General features: G+C 35.4%; 2 protein-coding genes across 2 annotated transcripts in view; both read left to right on the top strand.

Annotated features, from left to right (window-relative positions):
• The window catches only part of LOC308641843 (olfactory receptor 5W2-like), a gene marked incomplete at both ends in the record, with an annotated part of 231,545 nt that overhangs the window by 183,612 nt on the left and 30,104 nt on the right, over nucleotides 1–17,829 (top strand). The window lies entirely within an intron of this gene.
• LOC308639082 (olfactory receptor 5W2-like) lies at nucleotides 15,462–16,394 on the top strand (the record flags this gene model as incomplete). Its single annotated transcript, XM_081277066.1, has 1 exon — nucleotides 15,462–16,394. The coding sequence occupies one exon, from the start codon at nucleotides 15,462–15,464 to the stop codon at nucleotides 16,392–16,394; it is 933 nt and encodes a 310-aa protein (XP_081133192.1).

The raw sequence follows: 17,829 nt of genomic DNA on the forward strand, positions 1-17,829 counted from the left end.
AAACAAACTAATCAGAGTGCAGCCTCAATCCCCCAACCCCCTGAGACCATCTATAGGCCTTTTTAAATATGCAGACCAAATAAAGAAAACATCATGCCAACAGGTTACCTAAGCAAGCACATGCTTACAAGCAGATGTTCACCGCTGTGGGTATGTATGCTGAATCAGGGTGTTTATCACCTTGAATATGTACTAGGTTCCAGTAAGACCCAAAGCCTGAAGTTCTTGCTATGCAGGGCTCCTGAGCAAGCACCTTAGCAGAATCACCTATCAACACATCTGCAGATCTCCAAGACTATTCTCTGCTCCCACACTGGTCACTCAGCTGCTACCTACCCACAGTACAACGCTATCGCCCCACCTTACCAGACACCCCAGGGCTGAAGGCAGACTGCCTCCATCTTGACTTAATATTCTCGCCCTATTAGGTGCAGGCAGATCCCAGATTGGATCTCCAGCAGCCAGGTACCAGGTTCCCAATCTTTCCCCTTCCCCAGCTGCAGTAACCCAGTACAATAGCTGCACAACACAGGTGTGCAGTGTGACCGGGGAGCTTCCCACAGGAGCCCCGGCATGAGAGATTCCTCAATTGGGTACTGGTAAGAGAGAGGGACACAGGGCTAAATTTTGGAGCCTAACAGAGAGACTAGGAACTGGGAATTCTCCAGGCAAGATAGGGAGATAGTACCGGGTGCTAAAGTCATCTGAGCAGTACCAAAAGAGACTTGTGAGGTGCATTCTTTCTTCAGGGACTGGGGGTTGCCACTCCCTGCTTCCAGATGCCCTGTTCCAGGACCAGTCTTTCCACCTTGGTTACCTTCACCACCTGAGGGCAGAGACACCAGTTTACAACAGATGACCCTACCTATTGAAGGAGAAGAGAAGCAAGAAAGATGTGGATCTCTAAAACTAGCAACAACCTTGGTTTCTTCCTTTGAGGTATTTTTTTTTCCTCTTTCTCCCCTCTATTCTTCAGCTCTCATGTGTGAAATCAAGAACTTCACATGAAATAGAATTTTGAGAACAGAGTCATCTGAATAATATAATATAGAGGTGTTGTATATGTCCTTGTGTTTTCTTTTCATTTTTTATTCTTTCATTTTTCTTTCCCCTCCAAATTTTACTATTTTAACATCTGCATTTTTCTAAATACATATGTTTGTTTTATATATTCTACTGTCTTTCCAAGTATTTGCCTACACTAAACTACTTCCTGTCTATTCTCTTGCTACTTACCCTCTTCATTAGATTTCTCTTTCACGTTTCCTAAGATAGATCAACTCTGTATCCTCACATCCTATATCCTCAGCATATCATCCTATGCTCCACCCCCAGTTCACTGTGCACCATCAGAAACTGTAAATCTTTTTACAAAACTACTGACTATATTTTAGATAATAATTGAATCCAACATTTCTTTACATTGAGACTAATTGTAAATGTCTTAATAACAACAAATTGTTCATATTGTTGATATTTGTCCATTCCCACAGGGAGAGGTCTTGGAATCCTACAAGAGCACTACAAACCTATAGGGTAAAAAAAAAATAATACTTCATACCCACAGAACTGAAAAGGAAGATGGACAAGCAACATGAAAAGACAAGGGAAGAAAGTGCCCCAAATACATCAAGAAACCACATCATTAGAAACATTGGCAGCCATAGAAGAAGAAATTACAGAGAAGGAGTTCAGGATATACATGGTTAAAATGATCTGTGAACTCAAAGAAGATATAAGAGTGCAAATACGGGCAGTGAAAGATCAGTTTGACAAGGAGCTACATAAACAAATACAGGAAGCAAAAGATCACCTCAACATGGAGATAGAGGTCCTAAAATGAAAACAAACAGAAATGCTTGAAATGAAAGAAACAATAAACCAAATTAAAAACTCAAATAAAAGCATCACCAACGGAGTAGAATACTTGGAAGATAGGGCATCAGACAATGAAGACAAAATATATAATCTTGAAAAGAAAATATACCACACAGTGATAATGGTGAGAAACCATGAGCAGAACATTCAAGAAATATGTGATAGCATAAAAAGACCAAATTTAAGAGTTCTTGGGATAGAGGAAGACATAAAGGTCCAAACCAAAGGAATGAACAATCTATTCAAAGAAATGATATCAGAAAACTTTCCAAACATGGAGAATGAATTGGAAATCCTATTTCAAGAAGTCTACAGGATGTCAAATGTACAAAATCACAACAGATCCACAACAAGTCACATTATAATGAAAATGCCCAAAATAAATTGGTGTGAACATACTTTACATACAGAGATATGAAAAATTGTGCTCTATATGCATGATAAGAATTGTAATGCATTCCATTGTTGTCGTGTATTTAAAAAAATAATAATATCAATAAAAAATGCCCAACATACAGAATAAGGAGAAAATTTTAAAAGCCACGAGAGAAAGGAATCAGATTACATTTAGAGGAAAACCAGTTAAGATAATGGCAGATTTTTCAACACAGACCCTGAAAGCTAGAAGATCCTGGAACAACATATATCAAGCTCTGAAAGATAATGGGTGCCAACCAAGAATCTTGTATTCAGCAAAAAGTAAGCTTTAGATTTGAAGGTGTAATAAAAATCTTACATGATAAATGAAAGTTAAACTGGCACTACAAAACATCCTTGGAAAAGTATTCCATGAAGAGGAAACGAAAAACAACAATGAAAATCAGCAGAGGGAGGTAATACACTAAAGGAAAAACTAATTGAAGAAGAAAATCAAGTCAAGTTAAATAACAAAAATAAACAAATGTGGCTAGGAATACAAACTATATATAAATAATAACCCTGAATATTATTAATTTAAACTCATCAATCAAAAGACATAGGCTAGCAGATTGGATTAAAAAAAGACTCCAAAAAAATTCTGCCTCCAGGAGACTCATCTGATAGGAAAAGACATACACAGACTAAAGGTGAAAGGTTGGGAAAAATCATATCACTCATGTGGACTACAGAAACAAGTAGGGGTTTCCATCTCATATCAAATAAAGTAGACTTTAAGCCAAAGTTAATCGAAAGGTACAAAGATGGACATTACATGCTGCTCAAGGGAGCCATACACTAAGAAGTTATGACAATCATGAATAGATATGCCCTAAACAATGGTGCAGCTATGTTCACCAAACAAATTCTTCTCAAATTCAAGAGTCCAATTGATCACAACACAATAATCTTGGGTGACTTTAAAACACATCTCTCACTACTGGATAGATCTTCAAAACAAAAGTTGAATAAAGAAACTATATATCTCAATAATACAATAAATAACTTAGACTTAACTGTCATATATAGAATATTTCAACCTGTATCAAGTGGATACACTTTTTCTCAGCAGTACAGGAATCCTTCTCTAAAATAGACCATATAATATGCCACAAAGCAACTCTTAGCAAATACAAAAATAGTAGAGATACTACCATGCATTTTATCAAGTCATAATGGAATGAAATTGAAAATCAATGACAAAATAAAAATAAAAATTACCCCAATATCTGGAGACGAAATGATATGCTACTAAATGAACAATGGGTTGCAGAAGACATCAAGGAGGAGATTAAACATGGACACAACATATCAAAACCTCTGGAATACTATGAAAGCAGTTCTAAGAGGAAAGTTCATTGCATGGAGTTCATTTCTTAAAAGAAGAAAAAGTCAACAAACAAATGACCTCACATTACATCTCAAAGCCCTAGAAAAAGAAGAACAAACCAGGAGCAAAAGCAGTAGAAGGCAAGAAATAATTAAAAGTAGAGCTGAAATCAATGAAATCGAAGCAAAAAAAAATTGACAACACAAAAAGTTGGTTTCCTTGAAAAAATAAATAAAATTGACAGACCCTTATCTAAGCTAATGAAGAGAAGGAGAAAGAAACATCAAGTTACCAGCATAGGTGATGAAAAACATAATATCATAATAGACACTACAGAAATACAGAGGATAATTAGAAATTGTTTTTAAATCCTATACTCCAATAAAATAGAAGAAATTGAAGGTTTCAACAATTTTTTAAGTCATATGATTTGCCAGATTAATCAGGAAGATATACATAATTTAAACAGACCAATATCAAGTGATGAAATAGAAGACACCATCAGAAGCCTACCAACCAAGAAAAGCCCAGGACTGGATGGATACACATCTGAATTCTACAAGACCTTTATTCATATTTCAGGAAACAGAAAAAGGGGTAGTACTTCCAAATTCATTCTATGAGGCTAATATCACCATGATCCCAAAACCAGGCAAAGACACATTGAAGAAAGAAAACTTTAGACCAATATCTGTAATGAACATAGATGCAAATATTCCCAATAAATTTTGGCAAATCAAATACAAATCATATCAAAAAGATTGTGCACCATGATCAAGTGAGATTAATCCCAGGGATGTATGGCTGGTTCAATATACAAAAATCAATAAATGTAATTCATCACATCAATAGACTCAAATGTAAGTATAAAATGATCATGTCAATAGATGCAGAAAAAAAACATTTGACAAAATTCAGCACCCCTGCATGTTCAAAACACTAGAAAAACTAGAGATAACAGGAACATATATCAACATTGTAAGGGCTAACTGTGCTAAGCCCAAGGCCAACATCATTCTAAATGGAGAAAAACTGAAGGCATTCCTTCTAAAAACTGGAACAAGACATGGATACATTCTTTCACCACTTCTATTTAACATAGTTCTTGAAACACTGGCCAGAACAATTAGACAGATGGAAGAAATTAAAGGGATAAGGATAGGAAAAGAAGGACTTAAATTGGCACTATTTGCTGATGATATAATTCTATACATAGAAGACCCAAAAAGCTCCACCAGAAAACTTCTAGAACCAGTAAAAGAATTCAGCAAAGTACCAGGATATAAAATCAACACCCATAAATCAAAGGCATTTCTGTATATCAGTGACAAATCGTCAGAAAGGGAAATGAGGAAAACTACCCCATTTACAATAGCCTCAAAAATAAGTAAGTAAGTAAATAAATAAATAAATAAATAAGATACTTGGGAATTAACTTAACAAAGGAGGTGAAAGGTCTATACAAGGAAAACTACAGAACCCTGAAGAAAGAAATCAAAAAGACCTTAGACAATGAAAAGATCTACCTTGCTCTTAGATAAAGCAGAATTAATATTATCAAAATGACCACACTTCCAAAAGCACTATACAGATTTAATGCAATTCTGATAAATATTCCAATGACATTACTCATAGAAATAGAAAAAGCAGTCATGAAATTCAACTGGAAAAACAGAACGGCTAAAGCAAACTTAGGAGGAAGAGTGAGCAGATATATAAGAGAATAAAATCATGGCATTTGCAGGTAAATGGATGTAGTTAGAGAAGATAGTGCTAAGTTAAGTTAGTGAATCCCCCCCAAAAATAATGCCAAATGTTTTCTCTGATTTAAGGAGTCTGACTCATAGTAGGGTAGTGAGGGAGAGCATGGGAGTAATAGATGAACTCTAGATAGGGCAGAGGGGTGGGAGGGGAAGGGAGGGGGCAGGGGGTTAGCAATGATGATGGAATGTGATGGGCATCATTATCCAAAGTACATGTATGAAGACATGAATTGATATGATCATACTTCATATAGAAACAGAGATATGAAAAATTGTGCTCTATATGTGTAATAAGAATTGTAATGCATTCCACTGTCATGTATTTAAAAAACAAAATCAACTAAAAATTTTTTTAAAAAGTACTAAAGCATAGCTGGCTGGAAGTCCAATGAGTGAGCGTAACTATACTCTTGGGTCTGCCCTGCAACCCTCAACTTTCCTGTATAACCACAGAAGCTACAAGCCACTGGGCATCTCAGGGTTTCTAATAACCAGTGTGAAATTTCCATTTGTGAATTTTTAAGATAGAAGTAAAACATAAGAAGCGTCTGTTTTCAAGGTGGCATGTGAGATACCACGACAACATAGGGGAAGGTATCATAATAGAAAATAACTCTGAGCAATTTGTTTTAAAAAGAAGCAATTTAGATCTCTACCTGTACCACATTTTATTCAGTTAACCTCTAACTCTTTTGTAATTTTGAATATGAACATAGATGTGATTTGCTTTCCCTATATGTTGAGATTCTGGGTTTAGGTTGAGATTCACCTTTAGAAAGTGATAAATTTACAGAGGCAGTCTTCAGATGTTGGATAATTGTCTCTATTATACAGGATTTGAGACTTCCCTAGCCCCTTTCATCATGAAAGGACATTTTAAATTGTGCAGTCTGTGAATTACAAGGTAAGTTCTCCCTAGACACTAAATCTGCCTATGACTTGACTGTGGACTGCCAGCCTCCATAACTTTGAGGTAAATTTTTGTTTGTTTGTTTATAAGTCAGCCAGTTTATCATATTTGTTATTACAACTCAAAAATACAACATGCACAGAAACATAACAGAAAACAATTTTTGAATTCTCTCAAAGAATATGTAAAATTGGAGAGCACATTGTCTTCCAATTGATTCATCTGGTATTTTCACTTTAACTATAGCATCTAAAGACTGATTTGAGCTTCAAATTGGCATCCTTTAATTCTATGTAATGAGTATGAACTTATTAAAGAGAAAGAAATTTAGAACCCTATACACAATGTCAAATAACTCAATAAATTTACTTGGAAATGAATCTCATGACTCCTTTTTCTATTTCTCTAAAAAATACTGTTGGCTGAACCCCTTTCTCTCGCCATGCACAAAAGTTAATTCAAAATGGATCAAGGAGCTAGATATCAAATTAGAGACTCTGCGCCTGATAGAAGAAAAAGTTGGCTCCAATCTACATATTGTGGGGTCGGGCTCCAAATTCCTTAATAGGACGCCCATAGCCCAAGAGTTATATACAAGAATAAACAAATGGGACTTACTTAAACTAAAAAGTTTTTTTCTCAGCAAGAGAAACAATAAGAGAGGTAAACAGGGAACCTATATCCTGGGAACAAATTTTTACCCCCCACACCTCAGATAGAGCCCTAATATCCAGAATGTACAAAGAACTTAAAAAATTAAACAATAAGATAACAAATAACCCAATCAACAAATGGGCCAAGGACCTGAACAGACACTTCTCAGAGGAGGACATACAATCAATCAACAAGTACATGAAAAAATGCTCACCATCTCTAGCAGTCAGAGAAATGCAAATCAAAACCACCCTAAGATACCATCTCACTCCAGTAAGATTGGCAGCCATTATGAAGTCAAACAACAATAAGTGTTGGCGGGGATGTGGGGAAAAGGGTACACTTGTACACTGCTGGTGGGGCTGCAAAATGGTGAGTCCAATTTGGAAAGCAGTATGGAGATTCCTGGGAAAGCTGGGAATGGATCCACCATTCTCTGTGTCTGTCATTCCTTCTAGAAAAGGACATTTAATGAGCAAACTGCAAACTTAATATAATAATGATTATATGTCTTGAAAATATGCAAAACACTTTATCTATAACCATTTGTCATTAAACCGTTAACAAATTTATAATGAAGTTACTATCATTTTTATATTTTTCTTACAGAAATGGAAGCTACAATATCTGAGATCAACAAATGTAATGAAAACAAGGTTGTGGCTCAGTGGTAGAGTGGTCTCTTAGCATGCACAAGGCACTGTGTTCAATCCTCAGCACCATATAAATGTAAAATAAAGATATTGTGTCCATCTAAAACTAAAGAATAAATATTTTTTAAAAAAAGATTTATGCTGGCCTCGAGCTTAGCATACTGGACCTTAAACTATACTACAGAGCAACAATAAGAAAAAACAGCATGATAATGAAACCAAAATAGACTGGTAAACCAATGGCACAGAATAGAGGTCACAGAGACTAATCCACAAAATTAAAGCTATCTTGTATCAGACAAAGTCACAAAAAAACATATATTGGAGAAAAGATAGCCTCTTTAACACATGGTGCTGGGAAAAGTGGAAATCCAGATGCTGGATTAATTAATCTAGGCCTATATCTCTCACCATGCACAAAACTCAACTCAAAGTGGATCAAGGAACTAGGAATTAGACCAGAGACCCTACACCTAATAGAAGAAAAAGGAGGCCAAAATCTTAATCATGTCAGATTAGACTCTGACTTTCTTAACAAGACTCCTACAGTGCAAGAAAGAAAATCAAGAATAAATAAATGGGATGTATTCAGGGCTGGAGATATAGCTCAGTTGGTAGAGTGCTTGCCTTGCATGTATAAGGCCATGAGTTCAATTCCCAGCACCAAAGAGAAAAAAAAAAGGAATAAGTGGGATGGATTCAAATTGAAATGCTTCTTCACAGCAAAATAATCAGTAAGTTGAAGAGACAGCCTACAGAATGGGAGCAAATTTTTTCCACACACACATTAGATAGAGCACTAATATCTAGGCTATATGAAGAACTAAAAAAAAAAAAAATAAAAATAAATAAATAAATAAGTAAAAAACCTAGGAAACTGAACAGACACTTCTCAGAAGATGATATACAATCGATCAACAAATAATATCAAAAAATATTCAACCTCTCTAGCAGTTAGAGAAATTCATGTCAAGACTACTCTAAGATTTCATCTTGCTCCTGTCAGAATGGCAGCTATTAAGAATACAAACAACAATGAGTGCTGGCAAGGATGTGTGGGGAAAGGAACACTCATAAATATCTGGTAGGACTGCAAACTGGTGCAACTAATCTGTAAAGCAGTATGGAGACTCCTTGGAAAACTGGAATGGAACCACCATTTGATCCAGCTGTCCCATTCCTCAGAACATACCCAAAGGACTTAAAACCAGCATACTACAGGGACACAGTCACATCAATGTTCATAGCAGCATAATTCAAAAGAGCAAAATTGTGGAACCAACCTAGATGCCCTTCAATATATGAATGGATAAAGAAAATATATACACAATGGACTATTACTCAACATTAAAAGAAAATAAAATCATGGCATTTGTAGGTAAACGGATGGAGTTGGAGAACATCCTGCTAAGTGAAGTAAGCCAATCACAATAAAACAAATGCCAAAAGTTTTCTCTTACATGTGGATGCTGAATCATAATGAGGGAGATGGGAGGAATGGAGAAACTTTGAATAGGGAAGGAGGGAAAGGGAGGATGCATGAGGAAAGGAAAGATGGCGAAATGAGATGAACTTCATATAATACATGTATAAAGATACAAATGGTGTGATTCTACTTTGTGTACAACCAGAGAAATGAGAAATTGTGCTCTATATGTATACTCTAAATTGAAATGCATTCTGCTGTCATGTATAACAAATTAGAATAAATAAATAAAAAGTATAACAACAATTACCATGTCTTATATTAGGAAACAGAGGAATGGAGTGAGGGGGATATTGGATATTCTAATTATAAATATATGAGTGTCAAAGCCAGAGAGAAATGAACTCATACTACAATGTTGGTTTCAACTCCTATTGATATTATTACAGGTAGCAAACATAACAGACTTCATTCTATGACATGTTTTATAGTCTCTTCAATTTCAGCAATCATCTCAACTCTTATGGTTTCCATTCTGGTAAAGGTTTCCAAACTATTATTCTTGAAATATCTATGTCATCAGCAGTTATTTTTAAATTGAACTGTTCTAGTTTTTTGCTAACTTTTTTCCAATAGATTTAAAGAGAATATAAGACACCTCAAAGGCTCTTGTGTCTTCCAGAAATTCTGTCCACTTCCCTCCTTATATGGGAGTAATAACAACTCATAGACAATCACCAAATCAGGAAAATAAACTCTTTTGCCTATTGATTCTATTGCATGAGCATCCCAATGTGACCAGATAACAGTTTTCCGTCTAATTTAATGAAATCATTGTTAGGTTCTCAGGAGAAATAATTGAGTATTTTTTAATAAATAAATCATATCCTAAAATTGTGAGGATGGGAAGAGAAAAATGTCTTAATGTATCTTCAGATGCAAAACTGTGAGAAGCCGTCTTTTTTACCCCCACTTAATTTATCAGACACAATCTTGGTGAGTTAAAATAATGGTGTTAGCAATTTAGCATGGAAGAATTCATTTCCCCAAGTGGGAAAAAAGACAATTATTCAGGAATCATAACAGTCTTAGAATTACTCAAGGGAACATTTATTTACATGTTGTAATAGAGTGGAAGAAAAAAAATAAATGGAGGAAAATTTCACAAAAAAGTACTGAGAAATTAGAATGCTTGAATGTTTGTGGTCGCTATGAGCCAAAGGGTGGTACCCTCTTTGTCTCCAACAATGTGCTCTGTAGAGGACACAAAAATCTTTTGTCCCTGAGGTTGCCCTGCTGTGGACAACCCTGAAGAGAAAGACATTGAAGCTTGCAACCTTTCAGTAATGGACTGTTGTGTCCTCCCAGGAATAGAAGAAACATCAATTTAAAACACACACATACCACTCACCCTATCCTGCAGCCTTTCCACAGTACTCTCCTTCTGGACCAGCTCCATAGCTGCAGTGCATATATTCATGCCTCAGACCCTAGAACTACCAGTATTGGAAACTAGACTGCATGCTGTACCCAGATCCTCATTTTCTCTGTGCATGCTCACACTCCCGTCTATAGCTCTGTTGCATTTGCAACTGAGTATGTACCCGGCACCCCAGAACTGCTATATCTCCATTAAATTCCAACACAATATGTCTGTGTGTACCTATGCTTTGGACAACTGTTGTTATGGTCTAAAATTTTCCTTCCAAAATTCATGTTAAAACCTAACTCCTACTGTGTTATTATGAGGTTTGGCTTTCAGGAAAATAATTAAATCTTAAGGATTTTCCACTCATAAGCTCATAGTGACCTTTCAAAACAGGAACTCCCTGGTTTCTGACATGTGGCAATAGAGCTTTCACCTAGTCTGCTATTTGGTGACACTGAGAAAGGTAACATCTATGAGGAAAAAGCCTTTACCACTGAATCTTCTGGTGTCTTCATCTTGGACTTAATAGCATTTGGTGTTGTGAAACCAAACTTATATTATTTATAAGTTACCTAATCTCAGTTATTTTGGTATAAGAGCAGGAAGACCGAAGAAGTTCCTCTTCCCTAACAACCCAGCTCTGTCTGTCTCTTAGTACTGCAGTGTCTCTGCATACACTCAGGCTTCAGAGTCTGGAGTCCCAGCTGATGAACAAGCACTCACACTTTGATCCTCATAATCAATAATTTATTAAGAGAAAATTCATCATGAACCCTGAGACCACCATTTTCCCGAACTTCAGAGCTATAAATTCTGTATGAGTACTCAGGATTAAGACTCAAGTTGCTTGTCCATTCCACAGGTTCTGCACATCAGATACCATCCCTACTATCGCCATCATCATGTCCCCAACATAGACTCAGTGCCAACAGTCATCCTCTTGAGAATGATTTCATCAGTGGGAAAAAGAGTGGAGCCTTCTCCATCAGAGACTCCTACAACCCTTACTTCTACTGTAAGCACGCACAATGTTGACTGCTGAGGATTAATCCAATCCTCATTAACACTGAGTTAAGCTAAAAGGTTTCATACAAAGCATGATACAAAGGGTTAGGGTTAGGGTTAGGGTTAGGGTAACTCCTTCTCACTGGAGATAGAAAAATTGGACCTTGCTCAGACAAGATACTCACATCTTCCATAGAAAAAGACTATGCACACTGACACCAGACAGACTAATTTTTCATTAACTATCCTCAAAGAAAGGGAGACCTATAAATGACCTTTAAAAGAGTTGAGTGGATTTAAGGAATCTCAGTCAACATCAAAAGAACATAGAGAGATAATTAATCAAAATTAAATAATTTAACAATAAATCAACCAAATAGAAACATGAAAGATTGAAATAAAAAATGTAGAACCAAACAGAAATTTGGAGCTGAAGAAAAATTTAATGAAATAAAAAATGCAATAGAAAGAATTTAAAGTATAATTGATCAAATAGAAAAAAGAACCTGTGTACTTAAGCATAGTATTTTAAAAATATATACTCAATGGGAATAAAATTACAAATAATTGAGTAGGAATGAAGAAAATCCATGAGATTTATGGGATACGTTAAAGAAAGCTTACATTCATACCTTAGGATTTAAAGGAGAATAGATGGATTGAGTAAAAATCTGGATAAGGAAATCAAAACTTAAAAGTTAAAAAATATGTGGCAAATATAAATATTCAAATGGAGAAAGTTCAAAGACCTGTAATAAAGCTTAAAGCAAAGCTGACTATAGTTAAGACATATCATAATAAAACTGTTAATATAAGATGTAATTGAGGAAATTATTTCAGCAACAAGGCAAATTAGCCACTCAATTCATATTCTTTTATGAATACACCAAATCAACCTCTATTCTTGTATCAATTCCTTTTGAGAAAAAGAGATCAATTGAGAGAGCCCCATCCACTGGACTAATGAGAGAACATCCATATTAAATGAATAAGAATGTATGCGGTATACTCTCACATAAAACATGTCATAGGAACTGTGGCATAAAACTGGGATAAAAATATCTAATACTGATCTCTTCCTATGGAAAGTAGAGCCTTGTATACCTCACATTGTACTACTATCTCCAAAGTCGTCCTCCAAGGTTTGACTCTCAACTCATAAACTCTGACGGCAGAGGGGATTTGACTTTATAATTCTCCTTGGACCAAATTAAAAAATATTAAGGAAAATGAAAAATCAGGGATATTTATTCTAAGTTAAAACAGTGAAGACAACATGATAAATCTCCAACTGACATGAGTGAAGACTTGTGATTGACCTGACAGGAAATTAAAAATAATCATCAAAGAAATGCATTCAGAACTCAAGATAGCAATGCAAAAATAAACGAAGAATTTTTACCAAGAGAGAGAAAATATATGCTTAAAAAGTAGCAAACATAAATCATAGATCTGAATAATGTTATAATTGAACTAACAAATTCAATAGAAAGATTCTCCAGCAAAGTAGATGAATAAGAAGTAAGTGTTAGTGAACTTGGAAAACAGGTGCCTAGAAACCATACAATCTAGGAAGCCTGAAGAAAAAATGAAAACTTAAGATGATTTAAGAGACATATGGGACACTAAAAATCATAACAGCATATACATTTTCTAAATGACAGAAGGAGAAAAAGTGCAGGAAAGACAGAAATATATGTGAAGAAATACGGCCCCAAACTTTTCAGGCTGAAAAGTTTTTGGCCTTATTTCTTCACACATGATGACTTGCCATTGGGGACTCAGAGTACGCGAACAGGAAATGTTGTTGTCTTTAAAGTCTCCATTGAAATGCATGTTTATAGCATCTTTATTCATAACAGTGAAAATGTAGAAACAAACCAAGTGTCCATCAAGGGTGAATGAATAATGAAAATATATTATATACTTAAAAATATACGTTATTTCAGTTCTACAAAATAGGGCTTTCTGACACATGCAAGGGCATGGATGATTCCAGGAAATATTTTTTTTTTTTTTTTTTAAAGAGAGAGTGAGAGAGGAGAGAGAGAGAGAGAGAGAATTTTTAATATTTATTTCTTAGTTCTCGGCGGACACAACATCTTTGTTTGTATGTGGTGCTGAGGATCGAACCCGGGCCAGGCGAGCGCGCTACCGCTTGAGCCACATCCCCAGCCCCGATTCCAGGAAATATTACACTCATTGACAGGAGCCTGAGACAAATGGCTACATATTTTATACTTCTGCTTATATGTACTCTCCTGATTAGGGAAGCACACAGCCTCAGAATAGGTTAAAGAATTCCGAGTCTAACAGAAAAGGGAGAACAAGGGTGCCTGCTATGAGATGTGTTTCTTACTAAGATGATGAAAATTGTTCAGTGATTGAATAGTGGGGTGGCTGCACAGCCTTATGAATATACAAGTGATATGTTTATTTTAAAAGAAGACTTGAATTACTTAAATTAGGTGGAGGGGAGTGAAGGGAGGGGAAGGTTTATGGGGTAGTAACATTAGTAGAATGAATCAGAAATTATTACCCTCTGTACATATATGACTACGTGACTAGTGGGATTCTACATTATGAACAGCCAAGCTATGGAAGGGACCTGGAAGTGGAGTCTGTATTTCAGCATGTTAAGCAGACTGTGCATTTCAGTTTCTTAGATGTATGATTTCACTGGAAGAAGGTGACATATGTTTGTTGTGAAGCATGCTGTTTGCTAAATTCATTGCAGTATTCTCATAGGAAAATACTGAGCCAGGAAACTAATTAATCATGTTTAAATTCCTGAAGGTAGAGGTCTGGAAGCTTTAAGTCCCAACAGACATTGGGAAGAAATAAATATAATCCTCATATTGTTTAGACACCAGAGATAAGGATAGAAAGACACGCTTATCTCAGGTAGGTTTCTAAATGGCTATGTTTGAAGGATAGAAGAAAAATAAATACTGGACTTCTTTGTAAAAAAAAAAAAATAAGAGATCAAGTATTATGAAATGTATAGATGAATGATTTTATACCTGCTTGCTAATTGAATCATGCTCCACAGTCTCATGGTCAGTGATATTTTCTTGGTGATCTGAGTGGATAGGATTCACTCTACTTCTTATTTGTAGAATAATAGTAAAGGATTTCTTTATTTATATTTTAATTAAGATTCATAAGGAAAGTATCCTATTTTTAAAATCCCTCTTCAAGTGATATCATACATATAAAGATTTCATTGTATCCAAATAATAATAGAAGTGACCTATTACAAAAAAATCCATGTCAATTCAAGTCCATGTGGATCACATGCTGTGGATAACATTTAAAGAAATGTAGAAGACCAGTCACATTCCAGTTTTATACATCAACAGATAAATACATGTAGACACACCATCATGTAACATGCCATAACACACGTAAACACATAGATGAGCAAAAGAAACTGAAGCTTATATAACTGCAAAACTTTGTCTATCATCACACTTTCATTTAAATGAAAACATCAATGTAAAACCCATGAATGAGCAAATGGTTGGTGGTAGTCCTCCCTACCAGTTTATTTTATGACTTTTCCTTGGCTTTTCAAGGACTATTTCCTTTGGAACCAGGAAATAGCATAGACAGAAGATATAAAATCACGGTATAGCAATGATGAAGAATGAGAGAACTTGGATATTGGTTAAGGATAGGAGATGTTCACTTTTCTAGCATCTGGCTTAAGGCTTCTACTGAGAATGGGTAATAGATAAGACAAGTTGCACATCTGGGATATATAAAAAGTTAGAGTCAAAGATCACAAACTTCCTGTGCTATATTTTTTATATTATAATGTCTTTTTTAAATCAACATATGTTTGGGATATATTCCAAATAAACACAAAACAATTTACAGAATGAAATTATGTTTTGCTTTACAGATAAGTTTTTATTTTTACTGTTCAGAAAAAAAAATCACAGCCTAATCTGTCACAGCTTTGATGATATTCTTAACTATTTACTAAGAAAAATGGACAAAGGAAACTGCTCCTCATTAACTGAATTCCTTCTCTTGGGAATCACTGATAACCCCGAAATGAAAGTGTTTCTATTCTTTATATTTATGGTTGTTTACCTCATTAACCTCCTCACAAATCTTGGAATGATCATTTTAATCAGAACAGACTCCCAGCTTCACACTCCAATGTACTTCTTCCTGAGCCACCTCTCATTCTCTGACCTCTGCTACTCTACAGCAGTTGGACCCAAGATGCTGGTCGACATATTTGCCAAGAACAAATCAATTCCCTTCCTTGGTTGTGCTCTGCAACTCCTCGTTGTCTCTATCTTCATAGATACTGAGTGCATGCTGCTGGCAGTGATGGCCTTTGATAGGTACAAGGCCATCAGCAGGCCCTTGAGCTATGCAGTGGACATGTCCAGCAGGGTGTGCTCCCAACTGTTGGTTGGGGTTTACCTGGTGGGAACAGCAGATGGTTTGATACATACGATATTGGCATTCCAATTATGTTTCTGTGGTTCTAACAAGATAAATCATTTCTTCTGTGATTTACCTCCACTCTTACTCCTTTCTTGTTCTGACATACAAGTCAATGAGTTGGTATTATTTGCCCTTTTTGGATTCATTGAACTGAGTACCATTTGTGGAGTCCTGGTCTCTTATGGCTACATCATCTCATCAGTCTTAAAGATCCGCTCTGCTGAGGGGAGGCTCAAAGCTTTCTCCACCTGTGCCTCCCACTTAACTGCAGTTGCAGTTTTCCAGGGCACTATGCTCTTCATGTATTTCCGGCCGAGTTCTGCCTACTCTCTAGATCAAGATAAAATGAGCTCACTGTTTTACATCCTTGTGATTCCCATGCTGAACCCTCTGATTTATAGCCTACGTAACAAAGATGTGAAAGGAGCCCTAGAGAAACTAAAAAACAGAAGGTGGTTTTAAATGATTTCCTTTTGTGTACATATGCATGCATGTATAGTTGTTATTGTTTTTATAAAATTATATTTGTATGACACAAGAAACAAAGATGTGTCCCATAGTTTAATTTTCATATATAATAATTTGTACTAGAGTCTAATCACAAGAAAACTGTTGCTTGAATGAATCATGCTTCTTTATATTTCTTGAATAAATATATGGTATTCATTTTCTATGAATCATGCTTCTTTATATTTCTTGAATAAATATATGGTATTCATTTTCTATGAATCATGCTTCTTTATATTTCTTGAATAAATATATGGTATTCATTTTCCTAATGCTTTCAATAGCATAAAACTTTTGTTTATATTTTAATTCAAATTTATTATGTTAAGATTTAGTGAGTGTCTACTATTTTTTTTTTCAAATTTAAGTGTCAGGCATTCCATCACAAGTCCAGAAGTCCTTGTGGTAAATTTTATATTCTAATGGAAATAGAATAACAAGATTCAATAAGCACTCAAATAATTCATGCTGAAATTAAAATTGATCTTGAAACAACCAAACTCAAAAAAGGATTGAACTATAACTCAATGTTTAAATTATATGTGCAGGACAAAAATCTTCCTGGGATGGAGATATCCAGTTAAAATCTAAACACAGGTATGCTTGGGAGAAGTAAGGATTGTATCAGGGCATTTACAATTAAAGAAGCTTAAAGAGGAATAGGTCTATTGTAGCTGGCAAGTAAAGAAACCCAACAAGTTTGTTTACAGAGAGCTGCTAAAGCGTCCTGGTGAAGGGGCTCTGGGCACTGGAATCATAAACCATCAACTCCTTCCTTCATCACTTCCTCCAGGATGATTCCCCCTGCTCTTTCCCCATTCTCAGTCCTGGCTAAGTGCTCTTCTGAGATCCACAAATCAACTCTCTAAAGAAATATTTAGTGTTTCTTTGATTGTTAAATCAGTCTCTCCAATGTGAGATTACAAAATTTATTTTTCCAAATTGGACTGAGCCTTCCACCTGTTTAATCCAAAACACTTACTTGCATCAAGTCTGAGACATAAAGTGGGAAAGAAACAAATAATAAATAAAGTACTAGATATCATTTTTGAGTGCTTACTAGATGTTGTAAAACAAAATCAACAGAAAGCACGTGTTTGCCACACACATGCATGCACACATGTACACACGGTGTTTCTTAAGAAATTACATAAAATAATTTCATATAAATACAGTGATTCTACAGAGACATGAATGTTAATTTTCTGAGAAGTGAAAAAATGCACATCTGTATATTTCCTTAATATTTTCATTTTTAACTTTCTCTGCTCTAATTTTCTTATGTCTCAAGAACTGAATGAGCTTCTTGAGAAAACCTGGGTGTGTCACTATATGTGAAGGAATGTCCATACACACACGCATGTGCACACACATACACATACACACACAT

This window comes from Spermophilus citellus (genome assembly GCF_964194105.1).
Source record: "Spermophilus citellus genome assembly, chromosome: 2".
Classification (NCBI taxonomy): domain Eukaryota; kingdom Metazoa; phylum Chordata; class Mammalia; order Rodentia; family Sciuridae; genus Spermophilus; species Spermophilus citellus.